A 21,910-nucleotide genomic window follows, 5' to 3' on the forward strand; every position below is an offset into this window, starting at 1 on the left:
AGGTACTTGAACTACTCCACTTGGGGCAAGATCTCCTCCCCAACCCGGAGATGGCACTCCACCCTTTTCCGGGCGAGAACCATGGACTCAGACTTGGAGGTGCTGATTCTCATCCCAGTCGCTTCACACTCGGCTGCGAACCGATCCAGTGAGAGCTGAAGATCCTGGTCAGATGAAGCCATCAGGACCACATCATCTGCAAAAAGCAGAGACCTAATCCTGCAGCCACCAAACCAGATCCCTTCAACGCCTTGACTGCGCCTAGAAATTCTGTCCATAAAAGTTATGAACAGAATGGGTGACAAAGGGCAGCCTTGGCGGAGTCCAACCCTCACTGGAAACGTGTCCGACTTACTGCCGGCAATGCGGACCAAGCTCTGACACTGATCATACAGGGAGCGGACCGCCACAATCAGACAGTCCGATACCCCATACTCTCTGAGCACTCCCCACAGGACTTCCCGAGGGACACGGTCGAATGCCTTCTCCAAGTCCACAAAACACATGTAGACTGGTTGGGCAAACTCCCATGCACCCTCAAGGACCCTGCCCAGAGTATAGAGCTGGTCCACAGTTCCACGACCAGGACGAAAACCACACTGTTCCTCCTGAATCCGAGGTTCGACTATCCGGCGTAGCCTCCTCTCCAGTACACCTGAATAGACCTTACCGGGAAGGCTGAGGAGTGTGATCCCACGATAGTTAGAACACACCCTCCGGTTCCCCTTCTTAAAGAGAGGAACCACCACCCCGGTCTGCCAATCCAGTGGTACCGCTCCCGATGTCCACGGGATGCTGCAGAGTCTTGTCAACCAAGACAGCCCCACAGCATCCAGAGCCTTAAGGAACTATATGTATGTATATGTATATATATATATATTTTTTTTTTTTTCCGTAGTTTACATACAATTACAGTGCTAAAATACATACATTCTAACTAAAAATATGTTTTTTAAATAAACTGTCAATAAAATTATAGTGGGAATGAAAATACAGCTTGACCACTTTAGTCATATTTTTGCGCTAAATCTTATGACTGTTTGATACTGTCATTACTGCCACAAGTGGTGGAAAAGTGTATTACAGGTGAGTTGGGCTGATGCCCTCAGGTATTATTTTTGCAGCTCTCTAGGGGGCACTCGTGTCCCAGCAATGGGCCGCGCCCTATGGTTAACAAACACTGCTCTATATGACAGGAGGGCTGGGCTGTTTTGGTGCAAAAATGTCAAGTTTTAAAGCAATAATGTGCCACAAGTTGAATAATAACATTGTATTTGAGGAACAGAACCAAATGCTTTATGGCGCCAACAGTTTGACAAAAAAGTGTCTCATCAAAGTGTGAAGTCAGGAGTTTTGAACACGCTCACACAGCAGTAATAACACCTGCTGCTCTACTTGGTTTATTCAGGAGAATTCCATTCTAGTCTGCAGCTACACTTTGTGGTGAACATTAGCAGACATCACAGGGTGCAATAGCACCACATTAATAGAAGCAATGTGTCAAAAGAGGAATATATATATAAAAAAGTCAGAAGACATTAGTTGGACTTGAACTCTTCATTGTCTTACATATCATTCTGGATCAGATTAAAAAAGAAAAGCAGACACAAACTTAAGACAAGCAGTACTACAAACAGGCGAGTGCTGTGTGTGATATTAATATCGGGTACAAAAAGGAAGTCAACAGGTGTCAGGGCTGCTCCATGATGTCAAAGTGAAATGTTTGGCTGAAAGCATACCTGTGGCAGCATGGATTCATTCTACAGTAGGAATAAAAAAAGGCCGGATGGTGTGAAAGAAGACATGTGTGCGACACAAAGTATACCAAGGCTTCTTTACACGCGTGACAAAGGTCAGGATGGTGTGAAAGAAGGACACAAAGTATACAAAGGCTTCTTTACACGTGTGACAAAGGTCAGGATGGTGTGAAAGAAGCAACACAAAGTATACCAAGGCTTCTTTACACGTGTGACAAAGGTCAGGATGGTGTGAAAGAAGCAACACAAAGTATACCAAGGCTTCTTTACACGCGTGACAAAGGTCAGGATGGTGTGAAAGAAGCAACACAAAGTATACCAAGGCTTCTTTACACGTGTGACAAAGGTCAGGATGGTGTGAAAGAAGGACACAAAGTATACCAAGGCTTCTTTACATGTGTGACAAAGGTCAGGATGGTGTGAAAGAAGCAACACAAAGTATACTAAGGCTTCTTTACACGTGTGACAAAGGTCAGGATGGTGTGAAAGAAGGACACAAAGTATACCAAGGCTTCTTTACACGTGTGACAAAGGTCAGGATGGTGTGAAAGAAGCAACACAAAGTATACCAAGGCTTCTTTACACGTGTGACAAAGGTCAGGATGGTGTGAAAGAAGGACACAAAGTATACCAAGGCTTCTTTACACATGTGACAAAGGTCAGGATGGTGTGAAAGAAGCAACACAAAGTATACCAAGGCTTCTTTACACGTGTGACAAAGGTCAGGATGGTGTGAAAGAAGCAACACAAAGTATACCAAGGCTTCTTTACACGCGTGACAAAGGTCAGGATGGTGTGAAAGAAGCAACACAAAGTATACGAAGGCTTCTTTACACGTGTGACAAAGGTCAGGATGGTGTGAAAGAAGCAACACAAAGTATACGAAGGCTTCTTTAAACGTGTGACAAAGGTCAGGATGGTGTGAAAGAAGGACACAAAGTATACCAAGGCTTCTTTACACGTGTGACAAAGGTCAGGATGGTGTGAAAGAAGCAACACAAAGTATACCAAGGCTTCTTTACACGTGTGACAAAGGTCAGGATGGTGTGAAAGAAGCAACACAAAGTATAACAAAGGCTTCTTTACACGTGTGACAAAGGTCAGGATGGTGTGAAAGAAGCAACACAAAGTATACCAAGGCTTCTTTACACGTGTGACAAAGGTCAGGATGGTGTGAAAGAAGCAACACAAAGTATACCAAGGCTTCTTTACACGTGTGACAAAGGTCAGGATGGTGTGAAAGAAGGACACAAAGTATACCAAGGCTTCTTTACACGTGTGACAAAGGTCAGGATGGTGTGAAAGAAGGACACAAAGTATACCAAGGCTTCTTTACACGTGTGACAAAGGTCAGGATGGTGTGAAAGAAGCAACACAAAGTATACCAAGGCTTCTTTACACGTGTGACAAAGGTCAGGATGGTGTGAAAGAAGCAACACAAAGTATACCAAGGCTTCTTTACACGTGTGACAAAGGTCAGGATGGTGTGAAAGAAGCAACACAAAGTATACCAAGGCTTCTTTACACGTGTGACAAAGGTCAGGATGGTGTGAAAGAAGGACACAAAGTATACCAAGGCTTCTTTACACGTGTGACAAAGGTCAGGATGGTGTGAAAGAAGGACACAAAGTATACCAAGGCTTCTTTACACGTGTGACAAAGGTCAGGATGGTGTGAAAGAAGCAACACAAAGTATACCAAGGCTTCTTTACACGTGTGACAAAGGTCAGGATGGTGTGAAAGAAGGACACAAAGTATACCAAGGCTTCTTTACACGTGTGACAAAGGTCAGGATGGTGTGAAAGAAGGACACAAAGTATACCAAGGCTTCTTTACACGTGTGACAAAGGTCAGGATGGTGTGAAAGAAGGACACAAAGTATACCAAGGCTTCTTTACACGTGTGACAAAGGTCAGGATGGTGTGAAAGAAGCAACACAAAGTATACCAAGGCTTCTTTACACGTGTGACAAAAGGGTCAGAAAGGGTGTCTGACTCCTCCTCTTCCACTGCACTGCTCTTTCCTTCCTTCTTTTAACTTTCCACTGGGGACGCTCGTGTCTCTGCAGAGATGTTGTTGTTGTTGTTGTCGTCGTTGTCGTTGTTAGCTTGGGCAAAGTCGTTGGTCTGGGGCGGACTGTCGAGGCTGCGCCTGAGGACAAAGTTTGCACAATCTTTCGGACTTTTCAGATGCTTTTTTTTGCGGATTAAAAAACAAAAGTGTTTAAAATAAAGTTGAATTCTATAATAAGAAAAGAACAATTTGTTGTGTTGTGTTTTTGTGTCTTATTTCTAGTCGTGGCAATTATCATTAATACCTGGTAGGTGTAGCAATTGTGTTATTTATATGACACGTTTGTAATGTGCCTTACACAACACGGCTTTTGACTGGTAGATGTGGATTACTTCAAGTATCTGTCATTTATACTACACAGAGTGGCTGTTATCAACAATAACTGGCCGGTAGAACCATTGCATAAATAACCTCTATGTTGCACAGGAGCAAGCGCACCGTGGCTTTTGACAGGTTGATGTGGATTATTTTGAATCTTTTTCATTTATGTTATGCATACCTGCCAACTTTTGAAATCAGAAAAACCTAGTAGCCAGGGTCCAGGGGCCACAGGCCCCGGTAGGTCCAGGACAAAGTCCTGGTGGGGGGTTCAGGCTTCGCCCCCCGACGCAAAATGATTATTAGCATTCAGACAGGTTAAAATGTTGCTAAAACCATCACTTTTCTATCAGTCACAGTGACTTTTCAAAACAAAAATATTACAGCAAAAATCATATGGGTTGATTGACATGTTTATTCTGTAAGCTAACTTCAATAGTTTGAAATTATTTTGACAGTTAATGCCAGTTATCCTGTCAACCTTTCACAAGACTTCAATTTGTTCATTGAAAGTATAAACACTTTTTACAGTAAACAAATGGTAAAACAGTACTAAACAATTCCATTAAAAAAAAAATTGGTGTCATTATTAACTTTCTGTCCAAGCTTGTATAATCTACTGCCTTGTTCAATTGTAAACAATATTCTGTGCCTAAAATTCACATTTCTATCACAATTATCATACTGTAAACATGGTAAGCTAACTTCATTAAAATTAATAGTCCTGTCAATAGCATGGAATTACAATTCAAATGTAGTTTTTTTGTAAGCCTTTCAAAAGAATTCAAAATATGAAAAATGAATTGAAGCCATCAGACACTTGAAAAGTGGCACATCACATCTCTAATGTAATCATTTGAACTTTTCAACAGAAATAGCACTGCAAAAATATTAAGGACATACTTCTGTATTTTGGTAGTTATGCTGTCAACATTTAACAAGATTTCTTCAACTTGGACTTGAAAGCATAAATAGTACAAACACTTTTAACAGTATAACAGTACTAAACAATTCCAATAGATAACATTGGTGTCATTACCTTTTTGTGGCTAAAATCCGAAAAATGCTGAAAGTTTTCCACTTGTATCGCTAGCAACGGCATTAGACTTGTGTTTTTTTGTCCCAACGTGGTCTTTTACATCGCTAATTCCTCCGTGTCCGATGGAAAAATCTTGTCTGCACAAGGTGCAATTCGCGTAGTTTTCACCCTTTTTGGAACGGATAATTATTCCCTTTTGAATATTCTTCACGGAATGACTGCAGTTTTCTTTTCGGTTTAAGACTCGTTTGCCATTTTTCTCCGGCTGATTCCATGATCGTTCGCTCGTTTGGAAACAATGGCAACTGGTGCCTGGTGCTTGGCAGCGGTGCTATAAATAGCCTCGCGCATTTAAAAAAAATTTTTTTTTTTTAATTAATGAAAAACCGTATTTTTTATCACTGCAACCGTAACCCGGAATAGGTTGATGAAAACCGTACTAATTACGGGAAAACCGGAGTAGTTGGCAGGTATGGTTATGCACTGTGGCAATTATCATTAATACCTGGCAAGTGGAGCAATTGTATGAATTATGTTGCGCACCAGGACTTTTGATCGGAAAATGTGGATTACTTTGAGTGTTTGTACTTTCTGTTACACAAGGTGGCAAATATCCTTAATAACTGTCAGGTGGAGCAATTGCATTAAGGATATGACACCTCTGTGTTGCACAAGAGCAAGCCTGTTAGCGCACCATCACTTTTGACTAGTAGATTACTTTGAGTATTGTAATTTTACATAAGGCGGCTGTTATCGTTAATAACTGGCAGGTGGAGCAATCACATGAATTATACGACATGTCTGCGTTGCACACGTGATTGTGGCCAAGCAAGTGTACCTTGGCTCTTGACTGTTTTTTTTAAGTCTTTTTAATTTGTATTGTGCAGGGTGGCAATTATCATTCATGACTGGCAGGTGTATCGAATCGCATGAATTATATGATACGTCTGTGTTGCACATGTGATTGTGTTTGACAGGGTGAGGTGGATTATTTTGAGTTTTTTTCCTTTGCATAATGCAAAGTGGCTGTTATGATGAATAACTTGCAGATGGAACAATTGCATAAACTATACGACACTTTTGAGCAAGTGACTGTGTATGATTTAGAGTGGTTGGTTGGTTGACTCACCTGATTGGACTAGAAGCAGCGTGGTCATCTTCCACTTCCTCTCCTTTCTGTCTGGACTCTCCATTGACTGCGGTGGAATGGAGCCAGGGAACATTTGCATCTTTTAGGAATACAGTAGTGCTCCTTTGCATGAGCAGATCAAAGTGTTCCACCTGTGTCTTGCTCTTGCTCCTCCTTCTCCTTCTCCTTCTCCTCGCCTTTGGGCTTGGCTGCCACCTCTGCTTTGCCCACAAAGCGCAGCTTGAGTTTGTTGTAGACCTGACTGGCCTTCTCCATCACCGCCTGGCTGGCTTTGTAGCGGCGGATCTGCAGCAGACAAGACAACATACATTTTCAACAGCAATTTCAAAGCTCGGTCGGTAGAGCGGCCGTGCCAGCAACTTGGGGATACCAGGTTTGATCCCCGCTTCTGCCATCCTAGTCACTGCCGTTGTGTCCTTGGGCAAGGTACTTTACCCACCTGCTCCCAGTGCCACCCACACTGCTTTAAATGGAACTTACATATTGGCTTTCACTATGTAAAGTGCTTTGAGTCACTAGAGAAAAGCGCTATATAAATATAATTCACTTCACCACATACTGACAAACAGATATACATTTTATTATATTATTATTTTATATATAATATACTTTACTACTAATGTGAACACGGATCATGATGCCCTTTTATTAGAGCCCGCATGGCCCATTGTAAAAGGAATCCCAACGGGAGTCCTTTTACAATGGGACATAAGGACCTATTGTTTTTCTAAGGTTTTATTATTATTCCGCCGCCTCTTTGAGCACTAATTTGACCCACTTAACATGCTTCAAAACTCACCATATTTTAATAAAAAAACCGAACCCCAAAACTCAAAATTGCGCTCTAGCGCCCCCTAGAAAGAAAACTGCTTATAACTCCCAGTACGAATGTTGTAGAGACATGAAACAAAAACCTCTATGTAGGGCTCACTTAGCCCTACTTTTCATTAATTAATTTCCTCGGGCAAAAATCAACAGGAAGTTGGCAATTCCCCCTTCAAGACAAAAATGTACTAAAAACAGTCACTTTTGCCTCTTTGAGCTGTAATTTGACCCCCTTAACATGCTTCAAAACTCACCGAACTGAACACACACATCAGGACTAGCAGAAATTGCGATCTAATAAAAAAAAACCTAACCCCAAATTTAAAAATTGCGCTCTAGAGCAATTTTTTAATAAAACGGAGAAAAAACTGCTCCTCGGAAGAAAAAAATGACAAAACTGCCTGTAACTCCCACTGGGAAGGTCAGACAGACATGAAACAAAAACCTCAATGTAGGTCTCACTTAGACCTACATTTCATAAATTCACAACCCCCAGCAAAAATCAACAGGAAGTTTGCTATTCCCCCTTCAAAACAACATTTTTGTAAAAACCGGTCACCTTCCTTCAAAATCTATCTCCTCTGAGCGCGTTTGTCGTTTAGGCTTCAAACTAACACAGGAGAGAGATTGAACCCTTGTGTATACAAGTATAGAACAGCTTTTTAATACCTGCTCCGGTTTTGATTTTATGACCCTTCAAAGACCCGCTGCACTGATGCTGCTGCGCTGCTGTTTTTTTAAGATGGCTGCTCAAAAGCAGGAAGCACCAACGTGCCCACACAATGCAGACAAGGTAGGTACACTAGACAAAAGTCTTGGGACACTTCAGACTAAAAGTAGACAAAAGTATTGGGACACTTAGGACTAGCACCTGCCAAATACGCGGGCCCGACCAATGCTGCTTGCAGCTTTAATTCTTCTTGTTTTTTACACTTTAGGTTTAATTTGCTCACTTCAGTGGACAAGGAGTCAGTCAGTGTGAGGCAAGTCATCAAGTCATGAGCCTCAAAGGTGTCATCAAGTCAAGTCATCAAGTTATGGTCCACACAGTGTGAGCGTCAAAGGTGTCATCAAGTCATGGTCCACACAGTGTGAGTGTCAAAGGTGTCATCAAGTCATGGTCCACACAGTGTGAGTGTCAAAGGTGTCATCAAGTCATGGTCCACACAGTGTGAGTGTCAAAGGTGTCATCAAGTCATGGTCCACACAGTGTGAGTGTCAAAGGTGTCATCAAGTCATGGTCCACACAGTGTGAGTGTCAAAGGTGTCATCAAGTCATGATCCACACAGTGTGAGCGTCAAAGGTGTCATCAAGTCATGGTCCACACAGTGTGAGCGTCAAAGGTGTCATCAAGTCATGGTCCACACAGTGTGAGTGTCAAAGGTGTCATCAAGTCATGGTCCACACAGTGTGAGTGTCAAAGGTGTCATCAAGTCATGGTCCATACAGTGTGAGTGTCAAAGGTGTCATCAAGTCATGGTCCACACAGTGTGAGTGTCAAAGGTGTCATCAAGTCATGGTCCACACAGTGTGAGTGTCAAAGGTGTCATCAAGTCATGGTCCACACAGTGTGAGTGTCAAAGGTGTCATCAAGTCATGGTCCACACAGTGTGAGTGTCAAAGGTGTCATCAAGTCATGGTCCACACAGTGTGAGTGTCAAAGGTGTCATCAAGTCATGGTCCACACAGTGTGAGTGTCAAAGGTGTCATCAAGTCATGGTCCACACAGTGTGAGTGTCAAAGGTGTCATCAAGTCATGGTCCACACAGTGTGAGTATCAAAGGTGTCATCAAGTCATGGTCCACACAGTGTGAGCGTCAAAGGTGTCATCAAGTCATGGTCCACACAGTGTGAGCGTCAAAGGTGTCATCAAGTCATGGTCCACACAGTGTGAGTGTCAAAGGTGTCATCAAGTCATGGTCCACACAGTGTGAGTGTCAAAGGTGTCATCAAGTCATGGTCCACACAGTGTGAGTGTCAAAGGTGTCATCAAGTCATGGTCCACACAGTGTGAGTGTCAAAGGTGTCATCAAGTCATGGTCCACACAGTGTGAGTGTCAAAGGTGTCATCAAGTCATGGTCCACACAGTGTGAGTGTCAAAGGTGTCATCAAGTCATGGTCCACACAGTGTGAGTGTCAAAGGTGTCATCAAGTCATGGTCCACACAGTGTGAGTGTCAAAGGTGTCATCAAGTCATGGTCCACACAGTGTGAGTGTCAAAGGTGTCATCAAGTCATGGTCCACACAGTGTGAGTGTCAAAGGTGTCATCAAGTCATGGTCCATACAGTGTGAGTGTCAAAGGTGTCATCAAGTCATGGTCCACACAGTGTGAGTGTCAAAGGTGTCATCAAGTCATGGTCCACACAGTGTGAGTGTCAAAGGTGTCATCAAGTCATGGTCCACACAGTGTGAGTGTCAAAGGTGTCATCAAGTCATGGTCCACACAGTGTGAGTGTCAAAGGTGTCATCAAGTCATGGTCCACACAGTGTGAGTGTCAAAGGTGTCATCAAGTCATGGTCCACACAGTGTGAGCGTCAAAGGTGTCATCAAGTCATGGTCCACACAGTGTGAGCGTCAAAGGTGTCATCAAGTCATGGTCCACACAGTGTGAGTGTCAAAGGTGTCATCAAGTCATGGTCCACACAGTGTGAGTGTCAAAGGTGTCATCAAGTCATGGTCCACACAGTGTGAGTGTCAAAGGTGTCATCAAGTCATGGTCCACACAGTGTGAGTGTCAAAGGTGTCATCAAGTCATGGTCCACACAGTGTGAGTGTCAAAGGTGTCATCAAGTCATGGTCCACACAGTGTGAGTGTCAAAGGTGTCATCAAGTCATGGTCCACACAGTGTGAGTGTCAAAGGTGTCATCAAGTCATGGTCCACACAGTGTGAGTGTCAAAGGTGTCATCAAGTCATGGTCCACACAGTGTGAGTGTCAAAGGTGTCATCAAGTCATGGTCCACACAGTGTGAGTGTCAAAGGTGTCATCAAGTCATGGTCCATACAGTGTGAGTGTCAAAGGTGTCATCAAGTCATGGTCCACACAGTGTGAGTGTCAAAGGTGTCATCAAGTCATGGTCCACACAGTGTGAGTGTCAAAGGTGTCATCAAGTCATGGTCCACACAGTGTGAGTGTCAAAGGTGTCATCAAGTCATGGTCCACACAGTGTGAGTGTCAAAGGTGTCATCAAGTCATGGTCCACACAGTGTGAGTGTCAAAGGTGTCATCAAGTCATGGTCCACACAGTGTGAGTGTCAAAGGTGTCATCAAGTCATGGTCCACACAGTGTGAGTGTCAAAGGTGTCATCAAGTCATGGTCCACACAGTGTGAGTGTCAAAGGTGTCATCAAGTCATGGTCCACACAGTGTGAGTGTCAAAGGTGTCATCAAGTCATGGTCCACACAGTGTGAGTGTCAAAGGTGTCATCAAGTCATGGTCCACACAGTGTGAGTGTCAAAGGTGTCATCAAGTCATGGTCCACACAGTGTGAGTATCAAAGGTGTCATCAAGTCATGGTCCACACAGTGTGAGCGTCAAAGGTGTCATCAAGTCATGGTCCACACAGTGTGAGCGTCAAAGGTGTCATCAAGTCATGGTCCACACAGTGTGAGCGTCAAAGGTGTCATCAAGTCATGGTCCACACAGTGTGAGTGTCAAAGGTGTCATCAAGTTATGGTCCACACAGTGTGAGTGTCAAAGGTGTCATCAAGTCATGGTCCACACAGTGTGAGTGTCAAAGGTGTCATCAAGTCATGGTCCACACAGTGTGAGTGTCAAAGGTGTCATCAAGTCATGGTCCACACAGTGTGAGTGTCAAAGGTGTCATCAAGTTATGGTCCACACAGTGTGAGTGTCAAAGGTGTCATCAAGTTATGGTCCACACAGTGTGAGTGTCAAAGGTGTCATCAAGTCATGGTCCACACAGTGTGAGTGTCAAAGGTGTCATCAAGTCATGGTCCACACAGTGTGAGTGTCAAAGGTGTCATCAAGTCATGGTCCACACAGTGTGAGTGTCAAAGGTGTCATCAAGTCATGGTCCACACAGTGTGAGTGTCAAAGGTGTCATCAAGTTATGGTCCACACAGTGTGAGTGTCAAAGGTGTCATCAAGTCATGGTCCACACAGTGTGAGTGTCAAAGGTGTCATCAAGTCATGGTCCACACAGTGTGAGTGTCAAAGGTGTCATCAAGTCATGGTCCACACAGTGTGAGTGTCAAAGGTGTCATCAAGTCATGGTCCACACAGTGTGAGTGTCAAAGGTGTCATCAAGTTATGGTCCACACAGTGTGAGTGTCAAAGGTGTCATCAAGTCATGGTCCACACAGTGTGAGTGTCAAAGGTGTCATCAAGTCATGGTCCACACAGTGTGAGTGTCAAAGGTGTCATCAAGTCATGGTCCACACAGTGTGAGTGTCAAAGGTGTCATCAAGTCATGGTCCACACAGTGTGAGTGTCAAAGGTGTCATCAAGTCATGGTCCACACAGTGTGAGTGTCAAAGGTGTCATCAAGTCATGGTCCACACAGTGTGAGTGTCAAAGGTGTCATCAAGTCATGGTCCACACAGTGTGAGTGTCAAAGGTGTCATCAAGTCATGGTCCACACAGTGTGAGTGTCAAAGGTGTCATCAAGTCATGGTCCACACAGTGTGAGTGTCAAAGGTGTCATCAAGTCATGGTCCACACAGTGTGAGCGTCAAAGGTGTCATCAAGTCATGGTCCACACAGTGTGAGCGTCAAAGGTGTCATCAAGTCATGGTCCACACAGTGTGAGTGTCAAAGGTGTCATCAAGTCATGGTCCACACAGTGTGAGTGTCAAAGGTGTCATCAAGTCATGGTCCACACAGTGTGAGCGTCAAAGGTGTCATCAAGTCATGGTCCACACAGTGTGAGTGTCAAAGGTGTCATCAAGTCATGGTCCACACAGTGTGAGTGTCAAAGGTGTCATCAAGTCATGGTCCACACAGTGTGAGTGTCAAAGGTGTCATCAAGTCATGGTCCACACAGTGTGAGTGTCAAAGGTGTCATCAAGTCATGATCCACACAGTGTGAGCGTCAAAGGTGTCATCAAGTCATGGTCCACACAGTGTGAGCGTCAAAGGTGTCATCAAGTCATGGTCCACACAGTGTGAGTGTCAAAGGTGTCATCAAGTCATGGTCCACACAGTGTGAGTGTCAAAGGTGTCATCAAGTCATGGTCCATACAGTGTGAGTGTCAAAGGTGTCATCAAGTCATGGTCCACACAGTGTGAGTGTCAAAGGTGTCATCAAGTCATGGTCCACACAGTGTGAGTGTCAAAGGTGTCATCAAGTCATGGTCCACACAGTGTGAGTGTCAAAGGTGTCATCAAGTCATGGTCCACACAGTGTGAGTGTCAAAGGTGTCATCAAGTCATGGTCCACACAGTGTGAGTGTCAAAGGTGTCATCAAGTCATGGTCCACACAGTGTGAGTGTCAAAGGTGTCATCAAGTCATGGTCCACACAGTGTGAGTGTCAAAGGTGTCATCAAGTCATGGTCCACACAGTGTGAGTGTCAAAGGTGTCATCAAGTCATGGTCCACACAGTGTGAGTGTCAAAGGTGTCATCAAGTCATGGTCCACACAGTGTGAGTGTCAAAGGTGTCATCAAGTCATGGTCCACACAGTGTGAGTGTCAAAGGTGTCATCAAGTCATGGTCCACACAGTGTGAGTGTCAAAGGTGTCATCAAGTCATGGTCCACACAGTGTGAGCGTCAAAGGTGTCATCAAGTCATGGTCCACACAGTGTGAGCGTCAAAGGTGTCATCAAGTCATGGTCCACACAGTGTGAGCGTCAAAGGTGTCATCAAGTCATGGTCCACACAGTGTGAGTGTCAAAGGTGTCATCAAGTTATGGTCCACACAGTGTGAGTGTCAAAGGTGTCATCAAGTCATGGTCCACACAGTGTGAGTGTCAAAGGTGTCATCAAGTCATGGTCCACACAGTGTGAGTGTCAAAGGTGTCATCAAGTCATGGTCCACACAGTGTGAGTGTCAAAGGTGTCATCAAGTTATGGTCCACACAGTGTGAGTGTCAAAGGTGTCATCAAGTTATGGTCCACACAGTGTGAGTGTCAAAGGTGTCATCAAGTCATGGTCCACACAGTGTGAGTGTCAAAGGTGTCATCAAGTCATGGTCCACACAGTGTGAGTGTCAAAGGTGTCATCAAGTCATGGTCCACACAGTGTGAGTGTCAAAGGTGTCATCAAGTCATGGTCCACACAGTGTGAGTGTCAAAGGTGTCATCAAGTTATGGTCCACACAGTGTGAGTGTCAAAGGTGTCATCAAGTCATGGTCCACACAGTGTGAGTGTCAAAGGTGTCATCAAGTCATGGTCCACACAGTGTGAGTGTCAAAGGTGTCATCAAGTCATGGTCCACACAGTGTGAGTGTCAAAGGTGTCATCAAGTCATGGTCCACACAGTGTGAGTGTCAAAGGTGTCATCAAGTTATGGTCCACACAGTGTGAGTGTCAAAGGTGTCATCAAGTCATGGTCCACACAGTGTGAGTGTCAAAGGTGTCATCAAGTCATGGTCCACACAGTGTGAGTGTCAAAGGTGTCATCAAGTCATGGTCCACACAGTGTGAGTGTCAAAGGTGTCATCAAGTCATGGTCCACACAGTGTGAGTGTCAAAGGTGTCATCAAGTCATGGTCCACACAGTGTGAGTGTCAAAGGTGTCATCAAGTCATGGTCCACACAGTGTGAGTGTCAAAGGTGTCATCAAGTCATGGTCCACACAGTGTGAGTGTCAAAGGTGTCATCAAGTCATGGTCCACACAGTGTGAGCGTCAAAGGTGTCATCAAGTCATGGTCCACACAGTGTGAGCGTCAAAGGTGTCATCAAGTCATGGTCCACACAGTGTGAGTGTCAAAGGTGTCATCAAGTCATGGTCCACACAGTGTGAGTGTCAAAGGTGTCATCAAGTCATGGTCCACACAGTGTGAGTGTCAAAGGTGTCATCAAGTCATGGTCCACACAGTGTGAGTGTCAAAGGTGTCATCAAGTCATGGTCCACACAGTGTGAGCGTCAAAGGTGTCATCAAGTCATGGTCCACACAGTGTGAGTGTCAAAGGTGTCATCAAGTCATGGTCCACACAGTGTGAGTGTCAAAGGTGTCATCAAGTCATGGTCCACACAGTGTGAGTGTCAAAGGTGTCATCAAGTCATGGTCCACACAGTGTGAGCGTCAAAGGTGTCATCAAGTCATGGTCCACACAGTGTGAGTGTCAAAGGTGTCATCAAGTCATGGTCCACACAGTGTGAGTGTCAAAGGTGTCATCAAGTCATGGTCCACACAGTGTGAGTGTCAAAGGTGTCATCAAGTCATGTCAGTGGCAGCTCAATATGTCAACATAGCAGCATAAGCTAGTTAGCTCTCGGTGATGACGGTGTGTTAGCACTTATAATAACAATATTGCTAATACATGCTTAGTATTCAGGTCACAACATGTAAATGGAGCATTTTTGGCAGTTTTTGTATGTTTTGAGAGGTCTTTATGGGTGGAATACATTACTCACATTAACTACATTGTTAGCCACCTCCTACTTGCCATATTTGACAAATTAGAATGCATAAAAAAAGAAAAACATGTGTTCTTGTACACATTAGTATTGTGAATGATAGGCAACATTCCCCTTTTTAGCAGGTTCCAGTGTAATGATGCTGTCAATAAAACCTTTTGATGGGGACAGTTTGACCCTGGAACAGACTATTTCTATTTCCATTAGTTATATGGAAAACCTGCATCAGTGTTGGTATAAAAAGTATACTTCATGCTAAAACCAAGCACCTTCCAAACAACAAGATGTTGCAACATTTTAGGAATGTGAAGCTTTTTGTCGTCCTTTAAAACATGATGAATGTGTGTTGAACACAGTGGAGGAGATACCTTTTTAACATGCTGAATATGTATGTTGCAGTGTTGAACACAGTGGAGGAGATATGTACCTTTTTAACACACCTTTTTAACATGCTGAATATGTATGTTGCAGTGTTGAACACAGTGGAGGAGATACCTTTTTAACACACCTTTTTAACATGCTGAATATGAATACTTGCCAACCTTGAGACCTCCGATTTCGGGAGGTGGGGGGTGGGGGCGGGGGCGTGGTCGGGGCGGGAGGCGTAGTTGGGGGCGTGGTTAAGATATATATATATATATATATATATATATAAGAAATACTTGACTTTCAGTTAATTCTCACTATATATATATATATGTATATATATATATATATATATATATATATATATATATATATATATATATATAAATAAAATAAATACTTGAATTTCAGTGTTCATTTATTTACACATATACACACACATAACACTCATCTACTCATTGTTGAGTTAAGGGTTGAATTGTCCATCCTTGTTCTATTTTCTGTCACTATTTCAGAACACACACATTATACAAATATACATTATAAAATCAATAAAAAAACGGGAGCTCTAATTTGGGAGTCTGAATTAGGATCAGAAGTTCCTATATAAACATTGCGCACTCACGTCGCCATTTTGTATTGATTACTGCAGCTGTTCACTGGATTCATTCACAAATACAAACTACAACTCACAAACACTTTAGAGTTAGGCTCCACCATCAGAATGTGTACTTAAAACTTATAAAGATCACATGGATATTATTCAGTGAGTTAATTCACCAAAACTAACCTGTTATACAGGAGGAAAAAGCACACAGGATGTTTCAATTGTTCACAGACTGGTCGCTCTCATCAGAATGACAAGACACTTCCGGTCTGCAGGTGATAGCATTCAATTGGGAAGAAACGCCCTACTGCCCCCTACTGACCAATGTGAATACTGATAAATGTGTAATGACAGCTCCAAAAACGAATTCAAACCACAAAATAAAATAACTAAATCAACACAAAAATGTGACACATTATGGGTGGGTCACATATGCATGTACAGTAGATGGCAGTATTGTCCTGTTTAAAAGTGTCACAACATTGCTGTTTACGGCAGACGAACTGCTTTACGGTAGACGCTGTTGTTGTGTGTTGTCAACACGTCACTCAGGTCCGCATGGAGCTGGAGGGGGCGTGGCCTCCAGCTCCGCCTGAATTTCGGGAGTATTTCGGGAGGAAATTTGTCCCGGGAGGTTTTCGGGAGAGGCGCTGAATTTCGGGAGTCTCCCGGAAAATCCGGGAGGGTTGGCAAGTATGTGAATATGTATGTTGCATTGTTGAACACAGTGGAGGATATATGTACCTTTTTAACACACCTTTTTAAAATGCTGAATATGTATGTTGCAGTGTTGAACACAGTGGAGGAGATACCTTTTTAACACACCTTTTTAACATGCTGAATATGTATGTTGCAGTGTTGAACACAGTGGAGGAGATACCTTTTTAACATGCTGAATATGTATGTTGCAGTGTTGAACACAGTGGGAGGAGCTACCTTTTTAAGCGTGGCGATGAGATCGGCGTTCTTGTGCAGGATCTGGCTGGTGACAGGCAAGACTTCAAGCTCCTCCAGGGCCTGGAGACACTTCTCAATGTCCTGCAGGTTCACAAGACATCAGAGGCCTTGCAGCATTTTTCACTGGCTGACGTGATTGTGTGAGACCAAACTTACGGGGTTGTCCACTTTGAGTGCAAACTTAATATCTGTGTGGAGTTTCTGAAGTTTCTCCTCTGGCGACGCTTCTAAAATGAGGAACAGTCAAATCAACTTTGCATTCTACTTCATGAGGACGAGGAATAAAGTACAGGCCACACACCTTCTCCTCATTCAATGTGTTTTCTTTATTGTCATGACTATTTACATTGTAGATTGTCACATCAAACTATGAATGAACACATGTGGAGTTATGTACTTAACAAAAAAAGGTGAAATAACTGAAAACATGTTTTATACAAAGTTCAAGTACCAATGATTGTCACACACACACTAGGTGTGGCCAAATTATTCTCTGCATTTGACCCATCACCCTTGATCACCCCCTAGGAGGTGAGGGGAGCAGTGAGCAGCAGCGGTGGCTGCGCCCCGGGAATCATTTTTGTGATTCAACCCCCAATTCCAACCCTTGATGCTGAGTGCCAAGCAGGGAGGTAATGGCTCCCATTTTTATAGTCTGGGTTTGAACTCACAACCTACCCATCTCAGGGCGGACACTAACCACTAGACCACTGAGTATATTCTAGTTTCTTCAAAATAGCCACCCTTTGCTCTGATTACTGCTTTGCACACTCTTGGCATTCTCTCCATGGGCTTCAAGAGGTAGTCACCTGAAATGGTTTTGACTTCACAGGTGTCATAGTTTTGATGTGACAATCTACAATGTAAATAGTCATGAAAATAAAGAAAAGGCATTGAAATGAGAAGGTGTGTGGCCTGTACTGTATTCCTCCTTGTAATTATTCACATGATTTAACTGAATTACAATAGGAACACATTTGAGTCAAAGCACACACACACACACACACACACACACACACACACACACACACACACACACACACACACACACACACATACACACACACACACACACACGCGCACACACACAAAACATTTATGTTCAACATAACAGACGATGGACACAGTCGTCCTTTGCAAGTTTTCGCGGCTTCGCTCCATCGCTCCATCGCTCTTTTTAGGAGGTTTCGAGTATTTTTGGGCAAAATTCTGCATTTTCAAGTATAAAAATGGCTAAATGAACTAAAAACATCAATACTACAGGAGCAAGGTTTACCCGACATGTAAACTATCGTGGCAGAAAACACTTTTTTTTAAACACGAAAACCAATGGATGTACCGTATATTGTCTATTATTTACGTACTATTGGCTATAATAAATGTTCCTCATTGCTTAATTTGTAAAAAACAAAAGTGTGCATCTAAGTGGCCTGTCAGAAGCGCTTTAGCAGCAGTCAAAACCCGCTGGTCCAAAAGTAAGGAGAGGAAGTTGAAGAGAAAGGTATTTTAAGCTAATGAATGCATTTCTTGTTTAAACTACCATAAATCATTTGACATTACTAGCGACAATAACGTCTAACTTTACGCTGTGTGTGTGTCTTACAACCTCCGTTTGGACATCAATGTGTGGAGTGTGCATGCGTGGCTTTTCTCCAGGTACTCCAGTTTCCTCCCACATTCCAAAAAGATGTATCGTATTTTTCGGACTATAAGTCGCAGTTTTTTTCCCACAGTTTGGCCGGGGGTGCGACTTATACTCAGGAGCGACTTATGTGTGAAATGATGAACACATTAGCGTAAAATATCAAATAATATTATTGATCTCATTGACATAAGAGACTAGACGTATAAGATTTCATGGGATTTAGTGACAGATTGTTTGGTAAACGTATAGCATGTTCTATATGTTATAGTTATTTGAATGACTCTTACCATAATGTTACGTTAACATACCAGTTGGTTATTTATGCCTCATATAACGTACACTTATTCAGCCTGTTGTTCACTATTCTTCATTTATTTTAAATTGCCTTTCAAATGTCTATTCTTGCTGTTGGCTTTTATCAAATACATTTCCCCCAAAAATGCCACTTATACTCCAGTGCGACTTATATATGTTTTTTTCCTTCTTTATTATGCATTTTCAGCCGGTGCGACTTATTCTCCGGAGCGACTTATACTCCGAAAAATACGGTATGTTAGCTTCATTGGAGACTGCAAATTGTCCATCGCTATGAATGTGAGTGTGAAGGATTGTCTATCTGTGCCCTGCGATTGGCCATGCTAATTTGAGTTAGCATGTCTATGAGCTAGTCCATTGTACGCTAGCATTAAGCTAGCGGCATTAGAGCTCAAACTTCATCTTGCTTAATTGTATTGCTTTTTCCCCCCAGTTTATTCCAAATGATATTATTAATCTAACGTGGTTCCTACATGTATGTTCGCTTTGTGTGTTCTAATGTACTTTCTTTAGTGTGGTTAGGTATACAGTGACTTCATTGTGAAGAATATCAACAAAACACCTTAAGTTATTTGTTTTCAAATCTAATTCAAAGGATTGTTTACATGTTTGGCAAACTCCAATGCAGCCGGGATAGGCTCCAGCAACTCCCGGGACCCCAAGAGGGACAAGCGGTAGAAGACGTACGGGTGGAAATGTCAACATTCAGGGAGGGCGGAGTGAAGTGTTACCTTTTACAATAAGCAACAATTGAAACTGCATTGAACAAAGAGAGCAGTCTACCAAGTCAGTTATATTATAGCTGATTGTGACTCTGATGATATAAGAAAAATAATATTATTCATGGTTTTATTAATAACACTAATATTTGTTTTTAAATATACATAAAACATTTGTTGAGCCTTTTCAAAGAAAATATGTGCATCATTGCAATTCAGAAATGATCCTGTCATACAGTATATGATGATGTCATATTGACCACGCCCCCACCACTTCCTATTTAGTGGCAATCTCGGGGAAACTGAGTAGTATTAGCCACTAAACGAGACAAAACCAATTAGAGCACAGCATTCAGCATCGTGGCCACTGATTGGCTCAGCCTCAAGTAGCATTACGTTATTGGATTATAAAGAGGACTATACAGGTAAAAGCCAGTAAATTAGAATATTTTGAAAAACTTGATTTATTTCAGTAATTGCATTCAAAAGGTGTAACTTGTACATTATATTTATTCATTGCACACAGACTGATGCATTCAAATGTTTATTTCATTTAATTTGGATGATTTGAAGTGGCAACAAATGAAAATCCAAAATTCCGTGTCACAAAATTAGAATATTACTTAAGGCTAATACAAAAAAGGGATTTTTAGAAATGTTGGCCAACTGAAAAGTATGAAAATGAAAAATATGAGCATGTACAATACTCAATACTTGGTTGGAGCTCCTTTTGCCTCAATTACTGCGTTAATGCGGCGTGGCATGGAGTCGATGAGTTTCTGGCACTGCTCAGGTGTTATGAGAGCCCAGGTTGCTCTGATAGTGGCCTTCAACTCTTCTGCGTTTTTGGGTCTGGCATTCTGCATCTTCCTTTTCACAATACCCCACAGATTTTCTATGGGGCTAAGGTCAGGGGAGTTGGCGGCCCAATTTAGAACAGAAATACCATGGTCCGTAAACCAGGCACGGGTAGATTTTGCGCTGTGTGCAGGCGCCAAGTCCTGTTGGAACTTGAAATCTCCATCTCCATAGAGCAGGTCAGCAGCAGGAAGCATGAAGTGCTCTAAAACTTGCTGGTTGACGGCTGCGTTGACCCTGGATCTCAGGAAACAGAGTGGACCGACACCAGCAGATGACATGGCACCCCAAACCATCACCCAACCATGCAAATTTTGCATTTCCTTTGGAAATCGAGGTCCCAGAGTCTGGAGGAAGACAGGAGAGGCACAGGATCCACGTTGCCTGAAGTCTAGTGTAAAGTTTCCACCATCAGTGATGGTTTGGGGTGCCATGTCATCTGCTGGTGTCGGTCCACTCTGTTTCCTGAGATCCAGGGTCAACGCAGCCGTCTACCAGCAAGTTTTAGAGCACTTCATGCTTCCTGCTGCTGACCTGCTCTATGGAGATGGAGATTTCAAGTTCCAACAGGACTTGGCGCCTGCACACAGCGCAAAATCTACCCGTGCCTGGTTTACGGACCATGGTATTTCTGTTCTAAATTGGCCCGCCAACTCCCCTGACCTTAGCCCCATAGAAAATCTGTGGGGTATTGTGAAAAGGAAGATGCAGAATGCCAGACCCAAAAACGCAGAAGAGTTGAAGGCCACTATCAGAGCAACCTGGGCTCTCATAACACCTGAGCAGTGCCAGAAACTCATCGACTCCATGCCACGCCGCATTAACGCAGTAATTGAGGCAAAAGGAGCTCCAACCAAGTATTGAGTATTGTACATGCTCATATTTTTCATTTTCATACTTTTCAGTTGGCCAACATTTCTAAAAATCCCTTTTTTGTATTAGCCTTAAGTAATATTCTAATTTTGTGACACACGGAATTTTGGATTTTCATTTGTTGCCACTTCAAATCATCAAAATTAAATGAAATAAACATTTGAATGCATCAGTCTGTGTGCAATGAATAAATATAATGTACAAGTTACACCTTTTGAATGCAATTACTGAAATAAATCAAGTTTTTCAAAATATTCTAATTTACTGGCTTTTACCTGTATATATATATAAAAACAAAGGTTCTATACCAAAAAAAGGGATTACCAATACATGTACCAGGAGGGTTTCGTCAACATGTATTTGATCGTGGCGCACCGTTACAGCAGAATAAAAACCGCCACACCTTCAAAATATATATATATATATATATATATTTTTTTAAATGAACATTTCTTCCCACCTGAAAACAAATTTAAGTAGCGGTAATATATTGTGTAAATGGATACACTGCATATAGTCTAATATTAACGTACTATTGGCCATAATAAGTTGGAAAAACATCTTAAATATCGTAAAAATGTTCCTTTGTGCTTTATTTTGAAAAAAACAACAACAATTGCCTGCCAGGAGTGCTTTCGCTGACCATGCACCTTTCCATACAGACTTGGCAACCGGCAAAAGTAAGAAAAGAAATTTGAAGAAAAACTACCACATTACTACCGACTATAACGTATAACTTTACGCTGTGTGCCGGTGCGTCTTCCAACCTCCGTTTGGACATGTGCGTGCGTGTGTGGCTTTACTCCGGGTACTTCCCACATTCCAAATATATGCATGTTAGGTTGATGGAAGACA

General features: G+C 42.7%; 1 protein-coding gene across 1 annotated transcript in view; it reads right to left on the minus strand.

Moving 5' to 3' along the window:
* Positions 1-3,251: 3,251 nt before the first annotated feature.
* hdgfl2 (HDGF like 2) overlaps positions 3,252-21,910 on the minus strand; it is a 41,164-nt gene continuing 22,505 nt past the window's right edge. Inside the window, exons 12-16 of the mRNA XM_061976235.2 lie at positions 16,802-16,872; positions 16,625-16,726; positions 6,469-6,622; positions 6,317-6,383; positions 3,252-3,908 (exon numbers count right to left, since the gene is read on the minus strand). Coding sequence (XP_061832219.1) covers positions 3,791-3,908; positions 6,317-6,383; positions 6,469-6,622; positions 16,625-16,726; positions 16,802-16,872 — 512 coding nt within the window. The 3' untranslated portion in view covers positions 3,252-3,790. The remainder of the gene's footprint in view (positions 3,909-6,316; positions 6,384-6,468; positions 6,623-16,624; positions 16,727-16,801; positions 16,873-21,910) is intronic.

Source organism: Nerophis lumbriciformis, linkage group LG14, assembly GCF_033978685.3.
Source record: "Nerophis lumbriciformis linkage group LG14, RoL_Nlum_v2.1, whole genome shotgun sequence".
NCBI lineage: Eukaryota > Metazoa > Chordata > Actinopteri > Syngnathiformes > Syngnathidae > Nerophis > Nerophis lumbriciformis.